The sequence below is a fragment of the Lontra canadensis genome, unplaced genomic scaffold, assembly GCF_010015895.1.
Source record: "Lontra canadensis isolate GAN:19392208 unplaced genomic scaffold, GSC_riverotter_1.0 scaffold87, whole genome shotgun sequence".
NCBI classification, from domain to species: domain Eukaryota; kingdom Metazoa; phylum Chordata; class Mammalia; order Carnivora; family Mustelidae; genus Lontra; species Lontra canadensis.
The window spans coordinates 4,436,287-4,463,023 of NW_022631081.1; the positions used below are offsets into that span (position 1 = coordinate 4,436,287).

Consider the following 26,737-nt stretch of genomic DNA (forward strand, 5'->3'; position numbering starts at 1 on the left):
ATTAATTTCTCTTTTTTCTTAAAAAAAAAAAGTATTCCTTCAGTATAAAAAATAAATATTTTAAATATGACATTGAATAAATAAAAATAATCTGTCAGTATGAAACATTCCCACAGGGTACATTCATCAAAGAGGAATTTGTCCCTCAAGGCCAAGTCCTATCCAGTAGAAAGGAAGGAGAGAAACACAAAAGGACAAAATGGGGCTAGCAGTGTGGATGGGAGAGATGCCCAGGTACTGGGATCAAGGCGCAAGGGTGGCGGTGACCCGAAAAGTGGGGACATCTGTACCATCTGAAGGGAAATTCTCACTTGATTCTGGCCTCCAACCCCACAGGTTCCGTCTGTTCTAGAGAGCCAGCCAGGTGGGGCTGGGCTCCTTGTGAAGAGGGGGCACGGGGCATCCTCAAGGAGGAGGCAAGGAGAGGGAGGAGGAGAGACAAAGAAACCGGTGGTGCTTTTTTCGCTTAAAATGTTTCTTAAATAAATGAAAGTTCCCAATACTCCTTTCTCCATCCATTGCCAAATGATTTGTCCTACCCCCTCCTCTGCTGACAGCCTGTCCCTCCTCCCTCCTCTTGACCCAGGATGCAGGTGTGGGTCAATACCAGCAGATGAAAAATGAGGAAAAGGACAGCTTCCTGCCCTGCAAAGCTTTTTCCGCACAAAGGCTCCATAATTTCGGGCTGCTGTGCAAAGTGGTCTGCTGGATTGGTTCGAGAAAGGGTGTTAGGGATGGGGACTGAGGAGCAGAGCAGGAGATGGGGGTGGGGGAAGGAGAGGGCAGAGGCCGTGGGAGCCAGGCAGAGAGGTGGTGTTGGGCCCAGGGGAAGAGATTCCCTTGGTCCTTGACCCTCATACCCTGCCCAGGTGGGCTCAGCACGGTAGCTGGTATACTTGAGGGGACGGGATGATGGAAGACCCAGCTGGCCCCAAGCCTTCTGAGTCAGGTTCACCAAAGGAGCAAATTGCTGGGAGGAGGTAGGAGGCGAAGACACCGGATGAGGGTGAGTGTGACCCAGATTAGGACAGCCTCAGAAAACCTGTGGCTGTCATGGTCTCCTCTGCCACCTGCCACAAAACCACCTTGCCCCCCACCCTGCCCCCACCCCTGATGGCTGCCCACGTGCCCCCCTACCCCCAGGGTAAAGTGCTCAGGGAAGACAGAGAGGTGCAAAGTGAGTGCAAAGTACCATAATAGCATTGGCTGAACTGCTAGGACCGCCACCCGCTCAGGGTTTGAGAAGAAGCCAGAATGTTCCTCTTAGCAGCTGCCCCAGCTCGGCACCCCCTCCCTTGCTCCCAGACTGGAGGGCGTTTCTCCACTTGCCTGGCCCCAGCACAAAGGAAAGGATCGGGTTCCCTGCCTGGGAGCCCAGACATGGGTGGGGGCGTGGGGGGAGGTGGGGCAGGAGGGACCACAGCTTCCTGGTCGTGGGCCCAGGGCCTCCCTATCCTCCTCTCCAGAGCAGGGAGCTCCTCCCTGCACTGCTCCAGCTTCCCAGAGGTCCAGCCAGGCCCTCTGGCCCTTTGTGGGTGTTTGGCCCACCCGAGCAGGAGCTTCCCCACTGTGTGCAAGCATGCTGGATGCTGGCTCAGGACGGTTCCAGAGCCCCTCGCTGGTCTAGAGACAGCATGGGAACAAGGAAACAGCAGCAGAGTGGGCCACCAGGACTGCCTTAGCCAGGGTTCCCGGGCACCCTCTCAGCCGCGAATGTTACCCCTCACAGCACAATTCCAAGGAACTGCCAGAAAACACAGTGTTGAGTGAGCCCCCTGGAGCCAAGCAAGATGGTGGCCCCAGGAGAAGGCCCCCAGGCCATCACTCCACAAGCCTACCCAGACTGCCGTGAACCCAGGATCTTGATATCCCCAAATCAGGCCACAGTTGGGATGGGGTATGGAGGCGGGTCCCCTGTCCCCACCCAGGTGACCAGTTCTCTCCGATCCTGACTCTCTTCTGAGCTTCACCGGTAAGGCTTCTTCTACTTGTAACATCTTTGACTTCTGGACCAGTCCCTGTGAAGGCTGGGCCCTGGCTCTTCTATGAGACATCGTATTATTTCTGTTGAGTAGGAAGCAGGGAAAGGGAAACTAACTTTGCCATTTAAAGCACCAATAAGTTAATATAAATAGGGCATCATAATAAATAGACAATCGTGCTGGGTCAGACACACAGCACTCTTGGCTCTCAGGCTTACTAAGACCCTGACCTCAGGTTCTGCTGTCCCCTTGTTCTAGGAACCAGAGATGGCCTCTAGTCCCCATCAAGTACCTTTGTGTGACCTCACGGGACCTCCAGGGGTCCCGGATGTGAGCTGCCACCCTGAACTACCCAGTTCTTCCCATTCCTTCCCATCCCTTACAGACCCCGGCCCAGAAGGAAGACTCTGGGTGCCCTCAGAACCTCTTCACCTAACTTTGCCACCTACCCACCTCCCCAAACCCCACCTCCAGGTCCAACCACCAGATCCTGGCCATCCCAGGCTTCAGGAAAGACTGCAGGGAAGGAGAGCCTGCCAAGGCTCTCAGGACCTCTCTACCTTTCCAAGCCTGAAGGTAGCCTCTCAGCCTCCCTAGAGGCCTGAATCCCAGTGAGCTCATTCTGGAACTTTCTGTTTCACAGTCCAGTCTCTAGGCCTGAGCTCTCAGATCATGCTCAAGAAAAGGAGTATCTTAAACCAGAACTCCCCTTTCTCTCTTCCACTCACTATACTTGTAGGGGCCCAAGGAGTCCTCTGGATCCCAGCTCCTCTGGCCTGCCTGAGCCCAGTCAAACCTTCCAAAGACTCCGGAAGGGGCAGCAAAGGCACCGATGGTGGTAATTCTGTGGGGCTGACCCCTGCCGTTGGGCCCCACAGAGTCACCATGGACAACTCGTGCAGTTTTCTCACAAAGCCCCTAGCCAAGTGGGCCAAGTGGGGACAGAGGTCCAGCCCACAATCCCCTCACCAGCCCAACACCCTGGTGCCTGGCCACAGTCTCCCACAGGAAGGGTCCTTCTCCTAATTGGCACTGCTCGGCTTTATCACAGCCCACCCTAAGGGGAGTGGACTGGCCAGGAAACCTCGGGGGTCTGCCGGCAGCCCCCAATTTGGCCTGGCGATGCTCTGGGCCCTGGCCACAGTCTGAGAGCCGCCTGAGCCTAGGATCTCAGGGTGTTCCCTGCAGGCTTCAAGACCTCCCGTCTAGAAGGCCTGGGCCACCACGGCAATGACCTGCTTATACTTCCCCAGGAGCTGACAGCCCAGCTTCTTCTTCTGGAAGACGTCCTTGCCTGAGGTGTCAGGGCCATAGGCCACGTCCACGTGGGCCACGTGGTACTTGTTACACAGGCGGCAGAGCACATTGCTGAGGAGGCCCCGCAGGATGTCCGCCGTGGCGTTCAGCTTGCTGTGGAGGCTGAGGGCGTTGGGATTGAGGACCTTCTGGTCCCGAGTGATGTTGCCCAGGGAGGCGCCAAGGTACGCGATGATACGGTAGAGCTCCACGAGCCGTGTCTTCTCCGTGCCGTTGGCGTGGAATGGTGGGAAGTCCGTCACATTGGGGCCACACAGCTTGTCCAGGTTGTTGGGGAATGGCTCCCCCTGGGCCGTGTACTGAGGAGCAGAGAGGGAGAGGGGAGATGGTGTTGGGAGTGGTCAGGGTTGAGGGTTCCAGCCCTACTGCCAAGCCTCTGGGCAAGCTCTTGGGTCTGTTTCCTGCCTCTGGCATAGAGACCCAGCTACTTGCCCTCTAGGCATCTCAGGAGCACCATGAGAGCCCGGAGTAATCAATGGTGTGAATGCACGTGGTAAAGCATCAAGGGACTCTCGTCCCCCTCACTCAAGATCGTATGGGGATGGAAAGGAAAACACCCTGTCTCACCTCCTGTGGGTGTGCCACACACACTTGCCCTTTCACCCACCGTACGCGCCTTCTTCCTGGGCGGCTTTGCACCCCAGACACCCACAGCCCACTTTCTCTCCCAACAGCAGCATCTCCCCGGTCACCCCACTTCCTCTCTGTCCCTCATTGGCCTCCTGCTCCACGTGGTGGAGGAATGCCTAGACCAGCAGTGCCCAGCCTCCCGCTTCTCCCCTCAGCTCTGCCCAGACCCAACTGGGCACCTTGGAAAAGTGGCTTCCAGTCTGAGCCTGGGCTGGGGGAGGGGCACCCCCCACATCCCGGAAGCTGTGGGGGGTGGGGGGTTGTTGTTGAACCAAGCCCTTTCCCCATTCTCTCCTGCCAGCTCCAAACTTGATCTCTTCCCAGGCCAGCCACACCAGCCCAGGTCTGTGGAGCAACACCTCCCCACTCCCTCAGGACCTGGAAGGGGGGACTTACATAGAGAATAAAGAGAGCATTGGCACTGCCATTGAGCTGTGCCAGTTGGTTCCTGATCTGGTTCATGAGGTTGCTGTGACATGGGTGGCGGGTGGCGCAGGTGGCGTTGACTGGGGTGATGGGAAGGGGGCTCCCTGCTCCGTGTTTCCAGTGCAGAACCAGCAGCAGGGGCACAACTCCTAGGAACACGCAGGAAAGAGCCATGAGCAGGGTGGCTGGGGTGAGCAAGGGGGCTCGTAGCAGAAGATACACCTCTTCTCCCCAGGGACACCGATGCCCCCGTCCCACCTCCAGCTCTGTCTTTCCCGGGCTGCTTCTAGTTTTCATCGTCTCACTGCATCTGTTTCTGTCTGCTTCCCTCTCTCCAGATCTCTATCTCTGCTTCTCTCCACTCACTTGTTTTTTCCTTCTCTCTCTCCTGAGAAGAGGAATGGGGTAGGACATGAGCTGTTCCCACCTGCTGGGAGCTGGGTCCAGGGTGACAGGAACCATCCAGCCCTTTCCCTCAGGAAGGCAAAAAGCCCCTGAGGCTTCCTGCCCCCTCTGGCTGGAAGACACCATGCCCCAGGCCCAGTGAGTCTCAAGGGACTGAGTGGTCCCTATCTTCCCACCTCACAGGATGGTCCAGATTCTTGTGCATTGCTTCATGCCCATTGGTCCTTTGCAGGCATTAGCTCCCAGATCAGGCTCCCATGGGAACCTGGGGTTCGGAGGTGCGGGTCTTCTGTAGACACTCTTCTCCCTCCCAAACCTGTCACTTGATTCCGCTGGGCGTTTGTCTCCAAAAATTCTGCCACCCTCCCCCATCTCTTCCATCGCTCTTCTCCCAGTGGGGTCATTCTCATATTTAGGACCCTCAGCTCCACCCCAATTCTGCAATTCTGCCCCCTCTCTAACCCCAAATCATCACTCAGAACTTCCTGTCCCCCAGACCTACATGCCACCCCCCTCTTATCTACCACTTGCCCCAGGCGCCAGGTTAGGACAAGGAGAATCCTGGGGTCATGCAGGCTCTCAGAGCCTTGGGGAGGGAGAGGAAATGGTGCAACCAGAAAAGAGAAAAGGGAAAAGGTCGCAAGCAGCCAGGTGGGCGGAGGAGGAAGGAAAGTGAAAGGTGACAGGAGAGCTGGGAGCTGTCCGGGCCTGTTCTGGGTCCCCCCTCCCCCCAGGGAGCCCGCTTCCCTGCTTTACTCTCTGGTTCCCTCCCAGGGGCCTCTCCCAGTGGCCCAGCAGCAGGAGCTAGGGGCAGCAGACCAGTGAGGCTGGAGAACCGGTGAGGCTGGGGTGAAGGGGGGCACTGGAGCACTGGGATCTTCCCCGCTGGGGCAGTGGCAGCCTCAAGTTCACCTCTTTTGGGTCTCCTGTTCCTCCCAGCATCCCCAGGCAGCACTGAGACCCCCGGATGGTTGGGGGGCCCCCACAGCCCCGGCTCACCTAGCAAAGACCACAGCTTTCCAGGCACTAGCAGATGGAGGCGGCACCTGCTTCCGTCCCGGCCGGCCGGAGTTTGCAAGCTGCTCAGAGGCCGGTGCCCCTCCCTGGGAGCAGCCCGGGATGCGGTTGGAAAAGAGAAAGCGGAAAGACAGAAAGAAAGAAAGAAAGAAAGGGAGGGTGAATCAGGAGAAAGCAGGGCGGGAAGAGCAGACGGGAGAGTGGCAGGGCGAGGAGGAGGAGTAGTAGGAGGAGGAGCGGGAGGAAGACTGCGGCGGCCCCCTCCCTTGCCCGCCAACCTGCCGGCCCCGGACGGGATGGGCGCGCGGTGCCGGGACCATGTGCCTGCGCTCGCTCCCGACCGCCACCCAGCGCCTCCAGCGGCCCGGGCCGGCTGCACCGGTGCCCCAAGTGTCCGTGTGTCTTCGGCGAGTGGGTGTCCCGCTCGCGATCGCCAAGTGCCCCAAGTCGCCGCAGCACCCTCCGTGGGGCGCGGAAGCCGGCGCGGGGCGGGTGGATTTACCTGCCGCCAAGACCTTCATTATGGGCTGGACTCCAGAGGGCCTTGGAGGAGACCTTAGATGCCGGCAGTTTTCAGAGGTTCATGCTCAACGGGGAATTTGCCTGATTTATATACTGGAGCCTGTGTTGTAAGACAGAGAGAGAAACAGCTATATTTAGCAGGGATCCCCGTCCAGGAAGTTGTTTGAGGTGCATCATAGGAAATTATGAATGGAAGAAAGTGAGAGTGGGGGGGCAGTGAAGGGGGAGGGTGGAGAGAGCAGACTTTTTTCCTCTTCTAAGAATTTGATTGATAAAATTATAATGAACTCTTCAACAAAACACCCTGTGGTTTTCCTGAGTGGCTTGCCCTAGGAGTTCTTTGAAGTTGGGGAGTGCCAGGAGGGTCCCGAGGCTCCAGTCATCAGGGTCCCCGGGGCTGCAGGTGCTCCAGACAGCCTCGACTCACCTGAGTTTGGGGAGGTGGCTTGACACTAGGCAAGCAGATGGAGGCTGGCCCCTGTGGCCCCGTGATCAAGGGATTTTGGGGGCAGGGGGGAGGAGGCAGTCTGGGGCTTGGCTGGGAAGGAGGCTCCAGGAAGAGGGGCTGGGGCCCTGCTTGGACTTTAGACCGTAATAAAGCAGAACTGGAGTTCTGCGGGCACCTCCGACGTAGCCTCCTCCAACCTGCCCATTGTTACTGGGGCCAAGTGGGGCTTGGAAGGGCATAGGTTGCCCAGAGTCCCAAGGGGTCAGACCTCCTGACCATCACCAGCAAGCCTCCACTGCTGACCACAGATACCTGTGAGGCTGGGGAGGGGGCTGGGAAGATAGGGGAGCAGGGAGGTTGCGGCGACTCAGTTCTTGGGGGACAGCCTAAGGAAGAGCTTCTGGGAAGGTATTGTGTGTTGGGGGTTTACCTAAACTCTTTGTGGTCCAATCTCCCCCTTCAGGGAGCATTTCCATTCTGGAGGGACACCTGGAGCAGAGACCCAGGGAGGCTTAGCGGATCAGACCCAGGTTTCTTCCTCAGGATGCTGAGGGCCTGGCTGGGGAGAAGAGAAATAGCTTGCCCCGCCCCCAGCCTTGGAAGCCCCCTTGGGCTCAGAAAATAATGGTGACCCCCCAAAAAGGTGTTTCTAGAGTCTGTAAGGCAGGGTCACAAATAAATTCTGGTGTCTATCATGGCCAATTAGATTCATAAACATGTGAGGACAGGCAGGAAGGAATGGTGGGGACTAGGGCAAAATGAGCACAGGACTCCTCCCCACAGAAGGCATTTCTAAAAAATGATGTGAAGAAGTGCTGGCCAGAGAACACGTATCTGGCACCGTACTGTCTCCCCAATTTGCCAGGGGCACCCTCTGTCCCAGGAGATGGCCCATTCCCCTGGGGAGCTCACCCCAGCCCTCCGGCCTGACTCTAACCAGGAAACAAGGCAGAAGAGTTGGTTTCCCAAGGCGGGGAGACCCACCACCTTTCTCGGGCCCCTGCTCAACCCCTCACCCATCCTCCATGCATGCTCCCAGCTCCCGCCTCTTGCCACATCCCGGACCTGCCCAGCCACGCGTTCCTCCCTCATCGTGCCAGGACGAGCCCTCGTGCCTGCTGCGGTCCCCCTTCCCCCACACACACTCTGCCCTATCCAGGCTCACTTCCCCCATGCTCTCCTAGCAGGACATGGGATGTGGGGTGATAAACCTGCCCATCCCAGCTGGCACTTCCCGGCAGGGAGGGGGCTGGTAGAGTCCAGTCCTCCTTCCTCTCCCCTCCCCCTCCTTGTCTCTTCCTTGGAAGGCCCTAGAAGACCCCTCCTGGCACTTGCCCCTCCTATACACCTACTATGGGGTCCACATACACCCCCAGGAGGCCCACCTACCCTGGCCAGGCTCAGGCAACCCCACGGCACAAGACATCCCAGCTTATTTCCCACCTCTGACAAAAAAATCCCCCCACTCCTCTCCTCTCCCGTGTGAGGGGCTGACACAAACACGGAGCACGTGAACACAAATGCTGGGCCAGCCTCCAGTCCTACCGCCAATCTCCCAGTCCCCTGTCACCTGACTCAGCCTGGTGCTTCTGCTGTGGACCCCAAGTCCAGGGCCCCACTGTGGCCCCCTCTATGGGTCCCCTTGTTCCCCCACCTGAGACACTCTCTAGGCGCCCTGATTCTCCTGGAGGCTGCCAGCCCTTCCCACCACCCTCCTGCCCCCGTCTCTCCCCTCCAGCCTTCAAAGTAGACTTCCAAGTCCTTGTACTACATCCCGGCTCCCTGGATCCCATGCCAGCCCTACAGTCCACCCCCAGTCACCATGTAATCTCAGCCCCACCCCACAGGAAACAGGAAGTGGGGGCAGAGTCTAGAAGTCACTTAACTCCCTCCCCGACTGGCCCCCCCATGCCTCAGTTCCCCTCTCATGGTACCTGACTTGGTCCGTGCTCCCCAAGAGCTGTGGGCCCCTCGGCACCCTAGGCCCGGCCTCCCTTTCCTGCCCATGTCCAGGCACCACCTGCTCTGGGCCTCTGAGGGGAAGCTCGGGCAGGGTCTTGGAGCCACCAGGCCGAGAGCTGCCTGCAACGTGGCCTTGGTCCCCAGGAATCGGCCGCCCAGACTGCACTCCAGGCCGGCTCTGGTCTCCCGGAGTTTGTTTTCTTCCCTCCCTCTCTATGAGCTCGCGCGCGTGTGTGTGTATGTGTGTGTGTCTGTGTGTGTGTGTGTATGTGTGTGTGTGTGTTTTCCCCTCGGCTTCCTCACGGAAGGCGTCCTCCCTTCTTGGCTGCATGCTCCCGGGGTCGTGACCCCAGGCCCCACCCTGGAGTGGCAGCCCCAGCTCGGCCCCTTCCAGCTGTGACTTCATCTCCAGCCTGTCCCGCTCCTGCACACAGGGCCTGCTGGGGATTTGACCAGCCTCAGGGTGAGGGGGACCATCAGGGTCCACATGGGGCCCTTTTCCGCCGTCCAAGGCCCTGCCAGGTCAGGGCGCCGGGGTGCTGTCTCCAGGTGGCTGTGCCCTACTTTGCTCATCTCCCCTCTCCAGGAAGTAAGCCCACGTGTCGGCCTTCCCAGGGCCCCGAGGGGCTCTTTTTGTCCTACGCACTCTGCCATAGGTGCCCACCCCCTCCTCCTTTTCTGCAGCTTCTTGCCCATCATGCATTCGACCTTCCTAGAAGATCACAGGTGTTTTATTTTTCAGATGGGGAAACTGCGGCTTGGAGCAGTGAAGCCCACTTGCCCAGGGCTGTGCAGAGGCACTAGAGAGGGGTCTGGAACCCACGCCTCTGGCTTGCAGGCCGAGTTGAGACTGCAAGCACCTCCAGCTCTGAGAGGAGCAAAGGCTCATGAAGAGCACATAGGCTGCTTCTTCCAGGATGTCTCCCCTGCCCACAGCCCAGAGCAGCTTGAGTCTGCCTGGTCTTCTTCCTCACTCCTGGAGGGCTTGGATGGGGTCTGAGCCTCATTTGTACTCTTGACAGCACCTGGCTCAGGGTTACACCAGAGACGATGCTAGGTACTTTTTAAAAGCATTTCACAATTTCCAAAAGCCGTCTGGGCCAAATGTCTCGTGGAAAGACCCTGTGGAGCTCTCTGGTCCGTATCGTGGACTTTGGCTTCAGTCAGCACGTTGGAGATTTGGTTTTGCCAGCTCTGAGCAGAGGACTTTGGGGGACGTGAGCAGCTCCTGGCCTCAGTTTCTCCATCTATGAAATGGGAACAATGGCACCTATGCTGTGGGTTGGCCGTGAGGTGTGGGGCTCTGCGCAGTTCTGGGCACTCCACAAGCTCTCGACAAGTCAGCATTTATTCTTACCAGGTGAAGAACCTCACCTCACTGGGAAGGAGGGGCTTTTGTCCTCATTTTAGAAATGAGGACACTGGGCACACTCTGGGGCTGAGGAGGGAAATCTGACAGGAACTGTATCCCCTCTCCTGATGGATAATGAGGAAGGACACCCTTAGAGGCTCCAGCTTCTTCAGGGGCACCCCAGACAGATAAAAGGGGTCCTGTGGGGGGATGGCATGGCACCACTCGCTCTCCTCATGTCCCATCCTGGCCCCTGACTCCCCCTCCCCTCCTCACCCCAGGCCTGAGCTGAGGACAGCATCTGACCCCGGGCTCACCGCCCCCAGGAACTGATTCACCCCCAGGCCCCATCTGAGAAGGAAGGAGACATAGCTCAGCTCAAAGGGGCTTGAATCACCAGCCGCCCCCTGCGGAGCCTCAGGGGGGGATGCGGGGGCGGGGGCCAGCCCCCTGCCTGCCTGTCTGTCTCTTTCCTGGGCCTCGGGGGCACTCAGGGGAGAGGGCAGCCCAGTGGCAGTGGCCATCGGCTGGGGGGGGGGCGGCTGGGAGGTACCCTCACAGTCAGGCATCCTGTGTGGGCAGCCAGTAGTACTTACTCACCAGGTAAGCAGCTCTCTGGGCATCGGGGAATTCCCCAAGACCAGTGACCCAGAAACGGAGTGCTCTGGGCAAGCCCCACTGCCCAGGCCAGCCCCCACTCCTTCCTTCAGCATCCCCTCCCCTGTGCCCAGTGGAGATCTCAGTTCTCTGAAAACTCAACGGGCACCTGCTCTTAGCCTCCAGCAACCCAGCCCCTGCCTGGCCTCGATTTTCCCACCTGGGAAATGAGCACAGGGGAGTCAGATGGGCCTGGGGAGGGAGTTGGAGGTCAGAGGCTATGGTCCAGGACTAGGGCCGGTGAGGGGTGGCCAGAGTTGGCAGGAACAGCTCAGGAATTCTGGCACAGCCCTAGCAGTTGGGAGTCCTGTCCAAAAAGGCAAAAACACCTCATTATTTGACACTTGAGCAATGAAAGTGTCACTACGCCTGTGGTCCCAGCCTGCACCCTGCAGCACCACGAAACCATTGTGGACTTTCCTGTGGCCCCTGGAACCGCTTTGCAAGTCAGCCGTGGGCCAGCCAGGGCTAGGCTGGGGGTAGAGCCTGTGGGTAAATGTGCGGCTCAGAACCAGGAGAACCTGGATTTGAATCCTGCCCATACCACTTACCAGCTGTGTGACCTGGGGCCACCGGGCCCCTCTCTCAGAGCCTTGATTTCCCCTCTGGAAGTGGGGAGTGCTGTGTGTGGTGCTGTCATGAGGGATGCTCAGTGGGAAACACAGACAATGTGCTTAATACACCGTAGTCATTCTAGCCAGAGCTCTGCGTGGTCCCAGGAGGGGTTCAAACCGCAGCTTGAGTCAGGACCCTGGGTCTGAGAGGCCAGGGAGGGCTCCTGGGTCCTCTCAGTCCACAGAGCATGGTGTGGCTCCTGGGGGGACAGACAGCCTTTGAGAACCTTAGCAGGAGAATAAGTAATACTTCCCGCCTCAGGGTCCTGGAGAGCCCAGCTGTCTTTGAGACTCTAGAGGCCCGGGTTCTGGGCTTATAGTCTGCTCTTTCTCACCCTCACCCCGTCAAATCTCTGGCAGGGACCAGCTACACCCCTCAGGGCCAAGCACGAGCCAGAAGCCATCCAGGCCTGCCGCCAGCTGCCCCCATCATTACCCGGACATTTCCCGACTGGTTCTGCGTCAGGAATCACCCCCCTGGAGGTGAATCAGAGTGACTGCATTTTTTTCTTCAATTCTGATAGAAATTGCAAGGGAAGCAGCAGCCCACAGAGCGCTGATCACATCACTGGCAAGGTCAGAAGCCAGCCTTCGAGGCCCACGCTGTTACACGAAGCCCGCTTCTGTGCCGGGCTCTGCCCTCAGCATCTCCATCTTGAAGATGGGCTGCTCTCCTCTCTCATCCTCCATCAGCATGGTCTCTGTGAGCACCTTGACCTTCTGCTCTAGGCGCTCCCGCTAGCCCGAGACCGGAGCAGGTGGGATGGAGAGAGCAATGTTTTCACGCTCTGGGTTTCGGAAGCCAGCCACTTAGCAGCTCATGGATTCAATTCAGAGGGCTGCCGCCAGCACTTTCAAAAAGGAAATGGAAGAGCCAAATCACGGGGCATCGCCCAGAGCAAGGGCAAGTGCTGCTCCACAAACTTTTTTTTTTTTTCCCGTTGTCTCTATGTGTCAGCGGCTGCATCACCCTCCCCGGTCACAAGGTGCGATGTGTTTCTAACTGCAGGTCTCGTTCAAAAACGTTTGTAAGCCACTGGTATCGATGATGAAAGCCTGGCCCTGAGGGGCTGAGGAGTGACTTGCTCAAGGTCACTCAGCGGTTGACAGCATGGGACTCAGGACTTCCATGCCATTCTGCTGTCCCTTCCAGTTCAGGATCCGGCAGGAGGTGCTGTGGGCCGGTTGGGGCGGGTCGGGGTGGGGCGGCTGCTCCTGGTGTGGGGTGGAGGCCTTTCATCACCCTGTGTGGGACAAAGGCCCTGGGGGGGGTGGGAAGTGGGCCCAGCCCCTCACCCTCCACTCCCTTCTGCGGCCTCAGACCCCCAGCTCCCCGCCCCACCCTGCCCCACCTGGGTGGGGTGGGGATAGTCACCGGCCTTTCCTCACTCCTCCACGGGAACCCTTCATCCTCGCCGCAGGTGGCAGCAGGAGGAAGTGGCCACCCTGTGCCCCCCCTCCTTCCAGGGTAGTCTGCCACCTGGAGACTGAGTCTGTCTTGGAGCACCTTCAGGGCATCCCATGGGTCTGTCCATCTAGGACTGAACGAGCATTCACATGCGAGCGTGCGTGTGTGGCAGGGGTCTGTGTGTGTTGACCCGTCCGTGCTGGGCTGTGTCTGACCCTGTGGGCACACACACGTGTGTCTGCGCTGGTCTGATCGCTTGTGGGAAACAGCTGAGGCATACACATCTCTGACTTGGTGGCCCTCTTTGTGATTGTGTGGCTATGTGAGTGACTGTGAATGTGAATCCTGCACGAGCATGGGTCTGACTTGGTGTCTGTGTGAGTCTGCGTGGCAGGGGGGGTTTCTGGGCCCAAGTGGTGAGGCATGACCCCTGCCCAGGCAAAGTGTGTGTGTGTGTGTGTGTGTTCACGTGTGCACGCGCATGTGTGTGTCCCAAGTGTGCCTCCAAAATCCCTGCCCCTCACCCTCCAGCTCCCACCCCTGGGAACCATGTGGCAGCCTCACGTCACGGGGGCCACCAGCAGCTGGTTTCCTCCCCACCCCGCCCCAGGCCCCCCTTCCCTGGCCACCCTGACTCTTGGCGCAGGGACAAAGCTGATGTCAGAGCTGAGCTGACAGCTTCCTTCTCCCACTGGATTTTCCAAAAGAGAGAGACCACAGCTCGGCTCCTATTAAATAATCGTGGGGTGGGGGTGGGGGACGGGGGGGGGGGGAGGGAGGATGTTTCACTCAATGATTTCCTGAACTCAGAGGCAATAAACAGAACAGGAAGCAGCCCCGGGGACCCACTCAGCCTGAAACTGGCCAGCCAGAGGTGGGGCCCAGCCATCCTCCAGAGTCAAGCTCACTGGAGCCACCCCGACCCGACCCCAGAGATGATGTCAGGGAGGCAGGCAGGCCCTCTCTCCAAACTGTCCCTCAGTGCCTGTAGGGACTGAGGAACTGTTCTGAGGATGGTGGGTGGGAGGTGGTAAGATGGATAGAGTAGAGCGGGCCCCTCCCAGTGGGTGGGGAGGATGGAGGGAAAGAGGCCCAGCCAGAGTTGGACCATTCTCTTTCCTGGGAAGAGAAGAAAGGGGGAACTCTTTGAAGTCAGGGGAGGGACAGGACCAGGTAGGGGAGCAGCTCGTGGGGAGCAGGGAAGACAAGGCCAGGCATCCCCCTGCCTCCCTCAGCCAACCTGGAAAAGATGACTGTCTCCCACAAACCCTGCAACTCGGACCACTCCAGCCCTGCTTCCCGCTCTTTCTGGGGCACACTGCAAACCCCAAAGGCCATCAGGGGGCTCTCTCCCACCCACGTCCCCCAAAACAAACCATTACAAAGTGCTGCCTCGAGCCCCCTAGAATCTCTAGTCCTAGCCCCACCTCCAAGGGAAGCATTTAAATCCTGTTTCACAGACTTGGAAACTGAGGCTCAGAGAGTTGAAGGTTTGCCAGAGGTCACACAGGATGTGACAGAGCCAGGTCTCTCTCCCACATTCCCCACATCCCTACAGGGTCCCTATAGTAGAAGCCAGGATGGGCAGGGCTCTCTGGCAACAGGGGGCACAGGGGTCCCCATGATGAGTCTTCCCCAGGGAGCCCCTCCTTCTGCTTGGGCCGGCCACTCAGCTGCTTATCAGCCACAGGACTCCATGACACAATCCTGCTCTGATCTCCTGCCCAGTGGGGCCCCTTCCACCCCCGCCCCACCCTTGGACCCCATTTCCGCTTCCTCCCTTTCGGGGTGGGACCAGGCCTGCCCCGGGATCACAGTGGGCTGTCTAGAGAGCCGGTATGCCTGCCAGTCACTCAGCAGCCAGGAGCTCCCATGTCCACTGTGGCCAGGGGGTAGCCAGCAGGAGACCCTCACAGAGGGAGGAAGGTGGCCTGCAGTTCCCCATCCTTAGAGTCCCTTCTGAGAGCCCACTTACCTCCCAAGACCACCATGGCCTCTCCTGGCCTCCGGGTCCCCACTTGTAAAGGGACTATGTTAGGAAGATGAGCTTGGGGGTGTGTGTGGAGGGGAAGTAGGTGGGCTCAGCCATCAGCCAGACCACAGATGCGGCCGTAAGTCAGACACTTACAAGCTATGGCCCTCAGACAGGGGGCCTTGTCGCTCAGACATCTACAAAATGGGACTTGATGTCATCAGCCCATAAAGGGAGCGACACCCTCTGGAGGGTGTGCTGGAGTTACTGATACTAACCTAGCTGTTAAGATTTCACAGGTGGGTCGCAGAGAAGGGAAGTTGCTTTTCCAAGGCCACAGGCCACAAGCAAATTAGTGGCACGTTCCCCAACAGCATGTGGGCGGCCTGCCTCACTTGGGACTCCCAGATGTGGGGGAGGGTCAGGAACCCCAAGTTTTAGTCCCCATTGGTTGTGAGAATTCCAGAAAGAAGCTTTTTGGCGTCTCGGTTTCTCCAGCGGTAAAACGGGTCTAGAGACAGCCACCAGCCTCCAAGGATCTAGAAAAGGCTTTTTGAGGTGTGGACTTTGGGGTCTGGTCATGGAGGAGAGGGAAATCCTTCCCAGGGGCCCTGGAAAGCCGGGCCCAGCGAGCTTAGGGCTAAGTGTCCGGCTCCTGGCCCCGCGTTCTCCTACGCCCGGAGGCTTAGGTCGGCTCCAAGCCGCGGGCTGCAGCGCCCCCCACTGCCCAGCCAGCGTCAGCAGCCTTGGCCACAGCACCACCGAGCCCCAGACTGGCGTGGCTCCGCGGGTGCCTCCCCCAGGGCTGGGCAGGGCGGGATTGGGGGATTGAGGAAGTGGGCGGGGATGCCCGAGGCTCGGAATGGAGGGTAAGCAAAGGCCATTGGCCCAGGCAGGAGGAGAAGACGACACTCGGAGGGGTCCTGGACGGGCCTCGGCCTGGCCCAGGACCTACCGGGGATACGGAAGGGGACAACCCTGAAGACCGGCCGCAAGGGGGCGGCCAAGACCGCACTCAGTGGGCCCTGGTGGGGGCGGCGTGCCCCGATCCAGCTAGAAATCTGGAAGGAGGGAGTTGGGGAGATCACCGCCCCTTCCTACCCACTTCAGGCCCCAGGACCACCTAGTTGCCACCTGGGACAGGCCCTGGGTACCATGTCCCCCCATCCCGGAAGCTTCTCTGCGGTCAGGAACTGCTGATGGCAAGATTGGGGTCCAGCCCCTTCTTAAGTATTTGTGCCAATGAGCCCCCTCCTGCGGTGCCAAGCTGCACACAGACTTCGGTTATTTGTTCCTTTTTCTTCACCATGGCCTTGTGAGCTGGGGCTTCCACAGTCAGGCCCATCTTACAGAGTGATCAGAGCAGAGTGGTCTAGTCCTGTGCTGGCCCAAGGTCAAAAGCGTAGGGGCCATGACCTTGACTGACCACACACCCCAGAGCCTCCCATGAGGGACTTGACTTTGTTAAAGACCCCTGCCCTTCTACCCAAACAAAAGCAGGCAGGGGGTACCCCGTGACCTACCACAGCCCCTTCTAGAGGGACAGGGACCCTCTGCCTGCCACATCTCCATCTGAGGAAAAGCTGGGCTGCCACAGACTCGGAACCCTTTACTGCCCTGGTGTAAAGGAAACTGAGGGTCCCTTGGGAACCCAGGAATCAAGACCACCCCCCCATCCCCACCCAGAGAGGCAACCCCTTCGGGACCTCGCAATGCCAGGATTCTGGCCTCTCCATCTAGTTCTCTCTCCTCTGCCCATCCATGATCTTTAACCCTTCAGTGATCCATGACACTTTCACATCTGGTCTGTCCACGTTACCTCAACATCCTTGGTGAGATGGGCAAGGAACGTCCTACCAGACCCATTACACAGCTGAGAAGTCCGAGGCTTGGAGAACTGTGGGGGTCACTAGGTACCCCCCCCAGACATTGGAGGATTTGCCAGTACTGAGGATAAATTGGGAGGCTGGCAGCTACCCCCCCACCAGCCCTGCCCCGACAGGGAGGCTTACCGTGCTCTGCGCCCGTGCAGGACCCTCTGGAGTCTCGCAGGTGTTTTCTGGGTCTTCAGTAGGACACCATCGACTTCAGGGCCAGCACCCCTCTGCTTCCCTCTCCTGCTGAATCTTCTCTGGAGACAGCTCCTCACACTGCCCCCCACTTGACTTCCCGTCAAGTGCCGGGTGGCCCTGAGGCTCCCCCCACTTCCACCCCACCCCCTGGCGGAAGGGCTGGGTGCAACAGGGGCAGAGAACCCCAGGATCCTGGCCAGCCTGCGCCTGACAGGTGGGGCAGGGTCTTCGGGGTGGCCGAGGGATAAAGTGGGGCTGGGGGTGGGGAGGGGGCGACCCTGTGCCCAGCACCCCTGCCCAGCACTGCGTGGCAAGGCCGCTGGGACCTGAGTCACAACTGACTGGGCCGCGCCCAGCCTGCCTGGGTGACCCAGGCCAGCATAAGGCGATGACTGAGCAGCCCTCCGCATGACCGGCCGGGGTCGGCCTTAGGTGTTTTGACTCAGACCTGCCACAAGCCGTGTGCACCAGGGCCATGCCCCTTGTCCCCGTCCCCAGGAGAGTCACAGGGCTGTAGCCACCCTTCCCCTCCTCCGGGGCGCAGGTCCCCCCAAGCCACCCCGCGCTGTCCCGGCACCCACCTCAGAACCCCGGAGTCACCTGTCCCATCTGGTTGGCCCTCCTCCACAGGCTCCAGGGCCCCACCTGCCCAACCCACGTCCCTGGGAGACCTTCGCCCCTCCCCGCACCAGGGAGCAGAGCCCAGCCCTTGGGGCCGCCCCAGGAAGCAGGGAGTGGGGCTGGCCAAGCGGAAGGCCTCCCCAATGCTGACCGTGGACTGTGAGCCTTGTCTTAGCATGGAAAACGGGTTCTGTGTGCACTCTGGGTCCCCGGCCTTGTGTGGAGGGGAGGAGGGCAGGGGGACAGGGGCAGAGAGAGGAGTTGTGAAGAAAACCAATAAGGAAGAGAAAATGAGGGAGAAAAAATAAAGAGAATGTTGCTTGTGCACCTGCTCAGCGACAGCTTATGATAACGCTGGAACAGTGCTGCGCGCACGTGCGTGCGTGTGTGTGTGTGTGTGTGTGTGTGTGTGTGTGTCTTGTCTCCCGGGAAATCTTACAGCCAGGGAGGTGAGCCAAATTAGCCCATTGTACAGAGGGGAAAGCTGAGGCTTGGCTTGGGTGGTCACACAGGTTTAAGGGTGGTGTTTGAACTCATTTTGCTTGACCTTCAAGTATTTTCTCATCCCTCAAGAAAGAGGGAAAAGAACCAGATGGATCGTGGTGGACAGTGAAGGTCATGGAGGCAAGAGAGCCGGCTCCGCTGTTTGCAAGCCCTGAGTTTGTTTGGCAGTTAGATAGTGAGTGCTGGGCACCCCATTCCAGCCTTTTCCCAGCAGTTTCCCTGCCCTCTGGACCTGGGGAGCTTTCCATCCTTGTGCATTACATGCTGTTGACTGAGGGGCTGAAAGGGTCACCTTGAAAAACTTGAAAAAGACAAAGAAACTCTGGCTTTGAGTCGATGCCCACACAAGGCCAGGACCCTTCTGTGTTCCTGAGCCTGTGCTGGTTCTGCCGGGGCCTGGGGCCACTTTGTTCCTTCACACAACCCCTGGGGAGGAAGCATCCGCTAGCCGCCTGCCCACAGCGTGCCACCACTCCAGGGAAAAACGCTTCCTCTGTGGCACAAAAACATTTTTTGAGCCCCGCCCCACTGCCTGTCCCAGCAAATGGTCGTGGGAACCCCAGTCTCACTTGGAGTGATCAGAGAAAGCTTATTCTAATTCTAGATGCCGACTCTAGAAATGATGCCCTGCCCGCAGCCACCTGAGCCTCTCTGGATGGGGGAATCGAAGAGGAGGAGGCATTTGAACTCAGGGTAGGAGGGTAGCAGCAGGGGTGGGAAAACGCTGGCTTTGAGGGGGGGCTGTCGGGATGCCTGGATGGTGCGGACAGAGACGAGCTGGCAAAGCTGGCTGAGCATGAGAGCGGGGGCCTGGGGTTTGCAATTGGTACCGCAGCCAAAGGACAGGTGGGAGTCCCCCAAGGCTTCTGAGCAGAAGAGAAGGTAGCAGTGAGATTTTCGACCCGTGTCCAGGGAGCCAGGACCTGGCTGGCTGTCGGGAGAGAATCAGGCATGTGCCTGAGACAGGCTGTGGAAGAAACCCTGGGACATTGTGATCAATGGGGAGAGGAGAGGCTAAGAGAGGAGAATGTGAGGACAGAGGTTCTGGAACTTCTGTGGGGGCAAATAGAAGGCAGAAATCAGGTGTGGGGTAGGGGTGACCTTGGCCTTGAGGTATCCACAGGGCTCCCAGCTCACAGTTCCTAGCAATTGGGCCTGTAGACTTGGGAGAGCACCAGGCTGGAGACAGCAGTTTGGGGGCACCTGCGGCTGTGGTCTCAGCAGGGGACAGCGTGGAGGGAACAAGTCCTCGGAGGTGGGACCCCTGAGACTCCCTCCCCAGATTCTGGAGCTCCCTCATCTGCTTCCTACGGGGTGGGTGCTGGTGCAACTCAAAGCCAGACACCTCTCCTGGGGCTTATCCACAGAGTAGAGGGCTGGCAAGGGGCCCAGGCAGGGAGGCGGGGGCAGCCACCCTGGGCTTCCCAGCTCTTCCTCCACAGACCAACCTCTGCTCATTCCGTGGGCAACAGCACGACCTGCCGCAGCCTCAACTCCCCTTCCGCTCCGAGAACCTGAGCGAGTTTGGCTCAGTGTCTGCTGCCTCCCACCCACAGCTTCCCAGCAGCTCAGCCTCAGGAAAGGCCCCCACCCCCATGCTGGGGCAGAACGTGCTGCTCAGCTTTCTGACTCCCTCCAGGGCCCCTCCTGCCCTGCTCTTCACTGAGCTCCTCCTGGGTGCAGGCACCGAGCCGGGTGCTATGTTGGAGCAGAGGGAAGCAGACACCATACCCATCCTTGACAGGTTTCAGGCCAGCAGGGGAGGCAGAGGGTAAAACACTACAGTGGGGGAGGGCTTGTCAATAAGACAGTTTTCAGAGAACAAATAAACCAAGTTGCTGGACCCAGACCATGGGTGATTGGGAAGAACACCCAAGGAGGTGCTGATCAGAATGACAGGGAACACTGTTCCAGACAGAGGGAACAGCATAGGCAGAGGTCTCTTGGCAGGAGGGAGCCTTGGGCATATTGGGAGCCAAAAGGTGGGCTGTGTGGCAGGAGCCTTGAAAGCGAGGGACAGCCCAGTGGGGGACAGTGGGAAGCTCTCACCAGGTACTTGGTCAATCACCTGGAACACTGGGCACTGCCCTGGAAGCCTGCCGGTTGCAAGTCCAAGCGTGGAGTTCTGCACGGGAGTTCCCTCTGTGATCTTGAGTAAGACACTTCCCTTCTCTAGGCCGTTTTGATAAATCAGCCATGCCCGCCACTTACTTTATGCTGATCCTTGAATGCCTGGAGCCTTTGCTCTAGCTGTTCCCACCACCTGCAAGCCCCGCCCCTTCTCCAGTGTGTCATTCTGGGTTTCAGAGTAGATGGAGAGGCTTCACCTCCTCCAGATGCCACACTGACCACCCCTATTGCCTGGGTCTCTCACTCGGTTCTATCACCCTGTGTTGGTTTTTGCTGAACTCATGCTGCAGTGTCCTGTTGGTTCTACGTGTCTGTTGCCTGTCGGCCCCCTAGCCTGAGAGCTCTGTGCCCTCAGGGACTCAGTGACATTGTTGGCCTAGTTACAGAGGCTGGAGTGTAACAGAAGTTACTCCCGCCCTGCATCTAAAGGACCTGAATTTAATATACGCCTGCCCTCCCTGTAGTCTCCCTAAGTCTCAGTCTTCTCATCTGCAAAGTGGATCGTATCTATTGTAGAGAGACCTGCATGAGGCTTTCCTCCACCCCTGATGTTAAGTCCTGTTCCATCTTGGCCCCCAGTCCCAGGAGGTGGGGTGCCCAGGGATGGATCCAGGTCAAGTTCATCCACTGCTATTAGCTCTTCCTTTGTAGCTGCTGCCTTAGCTTCCATCGGCATGTACACAATGTCTTATTGTGCACAATTTTAGGGTTTGCATTTAATCCTCAAGGGTCCACTTTCTTCCACAGATGTTTATACTGTATCCCTATTTACTAAGTGGGAAGGGGGCTCCTTTATATAGTGCTTCAGTATTAAGTCAATACTTGTTCTGTTTCGGGGAATGTTCTTTTCACGCATTAAAAAATTTCAAGATTAAAGAAAAGGCGGGGCTCTGAGCATGAGGAGGGAGCCCAGTTTTCTGGTGGCCTGGTGGAATTCCTACCCCCTGGGGCCCCTCAAGAAGCAGGTTCAAGGACAGAGCAGGTCACAGGCCATGTCTAAGGCAGGATCTGTTAGTATCTTGTCTATTTCACGGAAACCACATCAGCACATGGACTCCCAGCCAGACACGCACAGGGGCCCCCACAGCTCCAGCCTTCCTCCTTTCCCTCTTGCTCCGAAACCTCGATATCCCTAGCCCCTAGCATCTCAGGGGAGTCACGTTCAGACGGGCTAAATGCTCTGTGTTTGAGACACCCCACAGTCAGAGCCCCTGTCTCTCCAAAAGGCCAGGCTCCCCCAAATCCTTTCCCACCAGACAACAGAGAGACACAAGGGCTTTAGAAAAAGGCAAGTTTTTTAAATATATGTTGGCACAATATTAACATTAAATACACATCATAAATAAGCCTTATAAATAGTAAACAGATAAAAACTGATAAAAATCGATAAATTAGTCATATCCCTCCAAAGAATTGGGCCAGCACCTTCTGGGCGTCCCTCCAGAACCAGTTTCCGCATGAGAAATTTTAATGATGCACCACCAGGGGGCGCAGCCAGCAGCCGGGACCCAAGACCAGGCCCTCCAGGCAGTATGTCTGTAGAGAACTCCAGGCCCTGCCCATTTGCAAGGCATTGGATATTTGCTCTATGTCATTGAATCAAGCTGAGAGGGCTTTACACCAACTGCTTGAATCACAAAAAATAAAACTGAGGTTCAGAGAGGTAAAGTGGCCTGCCTGAGGCCACACAGTGAGTTAGGGGTTGAGCTGGGAACTGAGCCCTGTTCTTGGACACCCCTGTCCCCAGATCAGTGCTCCTTCTAAGACACTCTGCATCTGTCACAGCTGCCTAAAGTGAGATCACCCAGATGTCCAGGTGTCTGGCCTGAGAATGGCAATGAGCCTTCGGAGGCCAGCTCAGGCCCTAACCTTCCCCTCGGAACAATGCTGCCATGGAAAGGAGGAAGTCTGGGGGCAACGGCTCTGTAAGTCATGAGAGGGAAGGGCCAGCAGACCTCGGGGAGCAGAGCGGCGGGGGGGCAGTCAGTCTGGCCATGAGTCAGCCTGTGTCATCAGACCCCTGAATCAATGGAAAGTTGGCCCCGCGTGGCCTGACCCAGCCAACCCACCAAGACTGACGAATTCAGGGCTGGGGGCTCAATAGCCTGACCCTATCCTTCCATCCCGGAGCCTGGCTCCCAACCCTTAAAGTGCACTTCTGGGAGGTGGGGAATAGAGGGGAGCAGGTTTGGAGGCCCTGGGGGGAGATGCCATCCTAGGGAGTACATACAGATCCTTTCTCTGCCTGGGGTGTCCCCTAAGACTACCGGGGCAGCTGAACCCTGGGCAGGAGTCTCTTGTTCCTGGAGAGTGGCACTCTGTGGGCCCCCTTCCGCAGGCCCCGGCGGGGGCTGTGTCTCCGGCTCCGACTCGGGCTCTCCGCCCACTCTCGAAACACCTGCCCCACGGAGTGCATGAAGCGGTGATAGCCATGCAGGAACCTGCAGCCTTCAAGCCTGCGCTGGAAGGTGTCTGGGGTGGGGGTGGGCAACGGAGATGTCCCTGGGCCTATAGGAGCGGGCTCAGTCGTCTCTGATGAGCCTGGAAGCAGCTGGGCCAGGCAGTGGATATTGTTCTTGAACCCGCGAATGTTCTGCTTTGCCCTATTCAGTGTCTCCAGGTCCTGGGCTTTGGGGATGTCTCGCTGCAAGGCCTTCAGTCTGTGCAGAACGTGGTCCAGCATGGTGTCGAGAGCCCGCAGGAATTCCTGCCTGCTGAGCCGCTGCAGGGCCTCTTTGCTGGGGAAGGTCCCTGGGCGCTCCTGGCAGTGCTCCTTCAGTCCATCCTTGTCTAGGCCTTGGCTTTGGATCTGGAGGGAAAAGAGAATCAGGACATGAGTGCTCAAGCCCCCAACACACACACACACACACACACACACACACACACACAGAGGTCTGCTCTGGTCTGCTTTGAAATGCTGGACCTCATGCACCCCATCCCATCCAATCCTCCCATTGTACAGATCAAGAAACTGAGGCCAGAGAGGGGTGAGGACTCCCCAGTGTCTGCAAGCAGGGACAGAAGGATGCTGGGGATGGGGGCTGGTTGGGGTGACTGTGATGCAGGGAGCGTAACCATAGGCTTCAGGAGGACAGGACTCTGTTTGGGTTCCTGCTGCTACCCCTGAGGAATGGGACAAGCTGGGAAAGATCTCTCCTCTCCTTGGTGTTTCAGAGTTAGGCCCAGAGAGGTCCAGGGGGCCCTGGAATAACACAGGGACTTGGTTTCCCTACTGGCCCCATCTGGAGTGGGGGTACGTGAATGGGAGTTGGGCCTCATCCTCTCCAGGCTCACTCATGCCCCAGGCCTGCTGTCCTCTGAGACTCAGATGCCACCAGGGACCAGGCGCTCACATAGGGGTTCAGGAGCATGCTGGTTCGCTGCATGATGTCCGCCTGCTTCTGGAGCTGCCTGAGCAGCTCTTGGTCCTTGTCCAGACAGCTGCCCATGACCGGCGTGCTCAAGAACAGGAGTCCGAGGACCAGACCTGGGGCAGAGAAGGGGGGAAGATGTCACCTGACTTTGGGAAGGAGGTCAGTGACTTTCAGAGGGGAGGACACCCCCAGGGCCTCAGAGGGCATAGCCCATCGGCTCAGGCTTCGTGCCATTGAGGGTGGGGCTGGGCACTGTGTACGCACCTGCTGGGGCCACTGCCACCTCCCTGGCAAGTCACAGCCCAGCATCCCTAACAATGGTTCTGCTTCACCAAGCAGGCCCTTGAGAGGAGTTCCCGCGCCTGCCAATCTTGCCAGCCTCGGGATCTGACACAGGGCAGCCCAAGGGAGGCTGCTCTCTGCAAGACCTCTGGGCCAAGATTCTGGGCTCCCCTGCCACAGATCCTGGCCCTCTGCACAGGCGGGCTCAGCCTGGGAGCAGCCCAGTGCCTAGAGCTCTGTCTGTACAAGCAGAAGAGGCTGCCTTTCCCACCGAAGGTTCTGTCTGCAAAGGATGTGTGGGATCATCTAGACCTTAGCCCCATTCTACTGACAGGAAAATCAAGGCACTGAGGGAGAAGGGCTTGCCCAGTTCACACAAGGCCAGGACTCTCCCCGACCTTGTGCACCTTCCTCTTCTCTTCATTAGTGGCCACTTCCGTCAGGCCCACCAGGGATGCTGTGAGCCAGACTCTTGCGGGTGGTTGGGCATAGTTACTGCTAGCGACCTCCCCACACCCACCCAACCCCCACCCCCAGGCACCGGCAGCCATGTGGTCGGAAGGGGCCTGTGGCGCAATGGCCCGGAAGGCAGTGACACCATGTTCCGTTCCTAAGAACCGTTCAGCCCCTTGGGGAAGACGCTGCCGGGGACGGCTGGGGGGCTGGCCACCCAGGCACCAAGACCATAGTGTGCTCCTCGCTACCTCCCAGGTATCTGCAGCCGGGCTTGGGCGGGGGGCAGGGAGGGGATCCATGTGAGTGCTGCGTGCACGTGGGACTAGGGTGTCTTCATGGGTGTGTGTCCAGGTCTGCATGAGGCGAGAGGAACAAACTGGCCACACACAAGCGTTGTGCCCAGTCCACACTGGGGCACCGGACTGCGTGTGGAGGCTCCCAGGTCAGTGAGATTGAGGGCTCTGAATGACATTATGTGGCTCTGTGTGCGTGTCACCCTGTGGGTGTGGCTAGGCGTGCTGTGTGATTGTGTGGGCTCCAGGGTCCCTGTGCCTAGCGGACTGTGTCTCTCCATCCCAGACCCTGTGGATCAGGGCAACAAGGAAGCCTCACTGCCCCTCCAGACATCACACTGCTTTTCTATTCAGCGTCTGCAGATTCCTCCTCGCCCAGCACGTCACTCACCTCCCTCCTGCTTCCTTGGCTTCTCCCTCAATCTATCCCCTTCCCTTATTCTTTTGCTCACAGTCACCTCTATATCACCTCCCCTTAAAAGTCTTCCAGGGATTCTCCTTCTTTACCCTGTGAAGGTGCTCTGTTCTCAGTGGACCACTTTCTTTGCCTGACCTCCTGGCTCTCTCCCCTTCTCAGCATCCTTCTGGCGCCCGGCCTTCCCAGCTCCCGATAGACAGAAGGTGCCCCTGCACCATGCTGGCACCCATGGGCACAGCAAGCGGGGTGCTGGTGGAGAGGAAGGAAGTACTTACTGGGCAGTGTCCTCCACATAAGTTGTGCCCGCATGCTGGGTGCCCGAGCTCCGGCCGGCGCCTGCTGGGGGTGACACCTCCTGGCTGGGAGCCTTGCGGGCTGGCAGCCACTTTATGCCCGCCAGGGCGATTGGCCAACACCTCGTGAGGTGGGTGGGGAGGGGGGAAGGGCAGGCCTTCTGGGAACATAACCCCAAAAACCAAAGTTTCCACGGGCGGCCAATGGGCGCTGTGTGTGGTGGCATGCCTCCTCCTCCTCCTGTTTTCTTCGAATTGATTCTTCGAGATCAGGCTCTCTCCCAAAGATGATGCAAACTGCAGCCTCAGCCTTCCTGGGGTGAGCAGGGGGCAAAGGGGTCCATGCTATCTGTAGGGAGCTGTGCCCAGGAAAGAGGGGAGAGTGTGACAACTGGGTCCTTGGAGGGCTGCAGGTCAGGCTTGGCCCAGGAGCCAACAGCCTCACAAGTCACTGTGGTTTGGCGCTGAGGGTAGCGAGACATCTTCCTTCTTGAGTGCCCTTCCCGCCCTCTTGCTGGGACTGTTGGGACATCTGTGAACAGAAACCACCATGCTCTGGGCACAGAGCCAGACCCAGGCTGGCAGACCCGAGATTGTGGTTCTGGCCCCAGGACCACCGGGGCTCCCAGCCATCTCCTCTCTCCCATCATGCAACCCCCTCGCAACTAGCCTTCCTTATCCCAGACCCCTTGCCTACATCTAGGACCTTTCTTTACAGATGGGGTATTCTGGGGGGAAATGAGACATAGGAAATTAGGGTTCAAGCCTGCCAACATGCTGTGTGACCAGAGGCAAGTCACCTAATGTCTCTGGGCCTCAGCAGCCCCACCTGTAAAATGAGGATTCGAAAAGCATTTCCTGGGCCAGGCTCATAGCCCTGCCGCTATCATGGACATAAAAGGCAAAAGTCCTTTGAAGGAAAAAAGAAAGATGAAAGTCTAATTCCAAGTACTCGCTGCTGAGGGCTAGTGTGGGGGGCGGAGGAGATGGGGAAGCTGTGAGCTCAGAGGGGAAGCCAGGGTGGGGGAGTCACCGTGGTGATGATTGGGGACCAGGTTTCACTTTCTCTGAAAGATAGTGATTTTTGGTTAGTCTTCCGCTTCTCGCAGACCTCAATGGATGTCAGAGTCAAGGCACTGTGGAGACCATGCCTCTCTAGTCAACCTGCTACTCTGTTAGGGTAAACTGAGGCCTGGCCTAGGGCAGACAAGGAGGCTGAGAGGCAGCCCCAGCATATCTCCCTGGCTTGGAAGAGGGTCTTTGGCCTGCACCCTCAGGAGCTCAGTGGGGAGGAGGGCCTCAGGAGCCCGGAGAACCAGGGTAGGACCCCTGGAAGCTGCCAGCTAGGGAAAGCACTGGGCCTGTGGAGCCTGCACAGGGAGCGCTGAGGTGGCAGGAGAGAGGGTGGGTTGGACAGCCATCCTGACCACCAGGGCTGCTCCCACCTGCTCTATCCTCTGCAGGCACGTTCACCATTACTCATTTATTTGTTCGACGAACTTTTATTTGGCCCTACTCTGAGCCAGCCCCTCCCAAGCGCTGAGGATCCCATAGTGGGCAAAACCAGACTCTTCCCCCATATC

At 58.3% G+C, this 26,737-nt stretch overlaps 2 protein-coding genes across 4 annotated transcripts; both read right to left on the bottom strand.

Moving 5' to 3' along the window:
* Nucleotides 1–2,857: 2,857 nt before the first annotated feature.
* LIF (LIF interleukin 6 family cytokine) lies at nucleotides 2,858–8,904 on the bottom strand. Of its 3 annotated transcripts, none has more exons than XM_032883387.1 (4): nucleotides 8,682–8,904; nucleotides 6,280–6,399; nucleotides 4,326–4,504; nucleotides 2,858–3,598 (listed from the first exon to the last, which is right to left on the bottom strand). In XM_032883387.1, exons 2-4 carry the CDS (start codon nucleotides 6,296–6,298, stop codon nucleotides 3,188–3,190), a joined length of 609 nt encoding a protein of 202 aa, XP_032739278.1. In that variant the 5' UTR covers nucleotides 6,299–6,399; nucleotides 8,682–8,904; the 3' UTR covers nucleotides 2,858–3,187. The 3 variants fall into 3 exon arrangements, with proteins under 3 accessions (XP_032739278.1, XP_032739280.1, XP_032739277.1); XM_032883389.1 differs by lacking the exon at nucleotides 8,682–8,904 and adding an exon at nucleotides 7,178–7,517; XM_032883386.1 differs by lacking the exons at nucleotides 6,280–6,399; nucleotides 8,682–8,904 and having other exon boundaries at nucleotides 4,326–4,857.
* Nucleotides 8,905–21,315: 12,411 nt separating this feature from the next.
* On the bottom strand, nucleotides 21,316–25,257 carry OSM (oncostatin M). Its single transcript, XM_032883390.1, has 3 exons — nucleotides 25,137–25,257; nucleotides 23,392–23,525; nucleotides 21,316–22,847 (listed from the first exon to the last, which is right to left on the bottom strand). The coding sequence occupies exons 1-3, from the start codon at nucleotides 25,168–25,170 to the stop codon at nucleotides 22,302–22,304; spliced, it is 714 nt and encodes a 237-aa protein (XP_032739281.1). The 5' UTR covers nucleotides 25,171–25,257; the 3' UTR covers nucleotides 21,316–22,301.
* Between the last annotated feature and the right edge of the window lie 1,480 nt (nucleotides 25,258–26,737).

Bases quoted from the DNA above. Each gene is read 5' to 3' on its own strand.
- LIF (XM_032883386.1), bottom strand. From the start codon at position 4,652: ATGAAAACTAGAAGCAGCCCGGGAAAGACAGAGCTGGAGGTGGGACGG. The intron at 3,599-4,325 runs GTAAGTCCCCCC...TCTGCTCCTCAG, and splicing joins ATGCTCTCTTTATTCTCTAT to TACACGGCCCAGGGGGAGCC.
- OSM (XM_032883390.1), bottom strand. From the start codon at position 25,170: ATGCGGGCACAACTTATGTGGAGGACACTGCCCA. The intron at 23,526-25,136 runs GTAAGTACTTCC...TCTCTGCCCCAG, and splicing joins TATGTGGAGGACACTGCCCA to GTCTGGTCCTCGGACTCCTG. The intron at 22,848-23,391 runs GTGAGCGCCTGG...TTTTCCCTCCAG, and splicing joins GCATGCTCCTGAACCCCTAT to ATCCAAAGCCAAGGCCTAGA.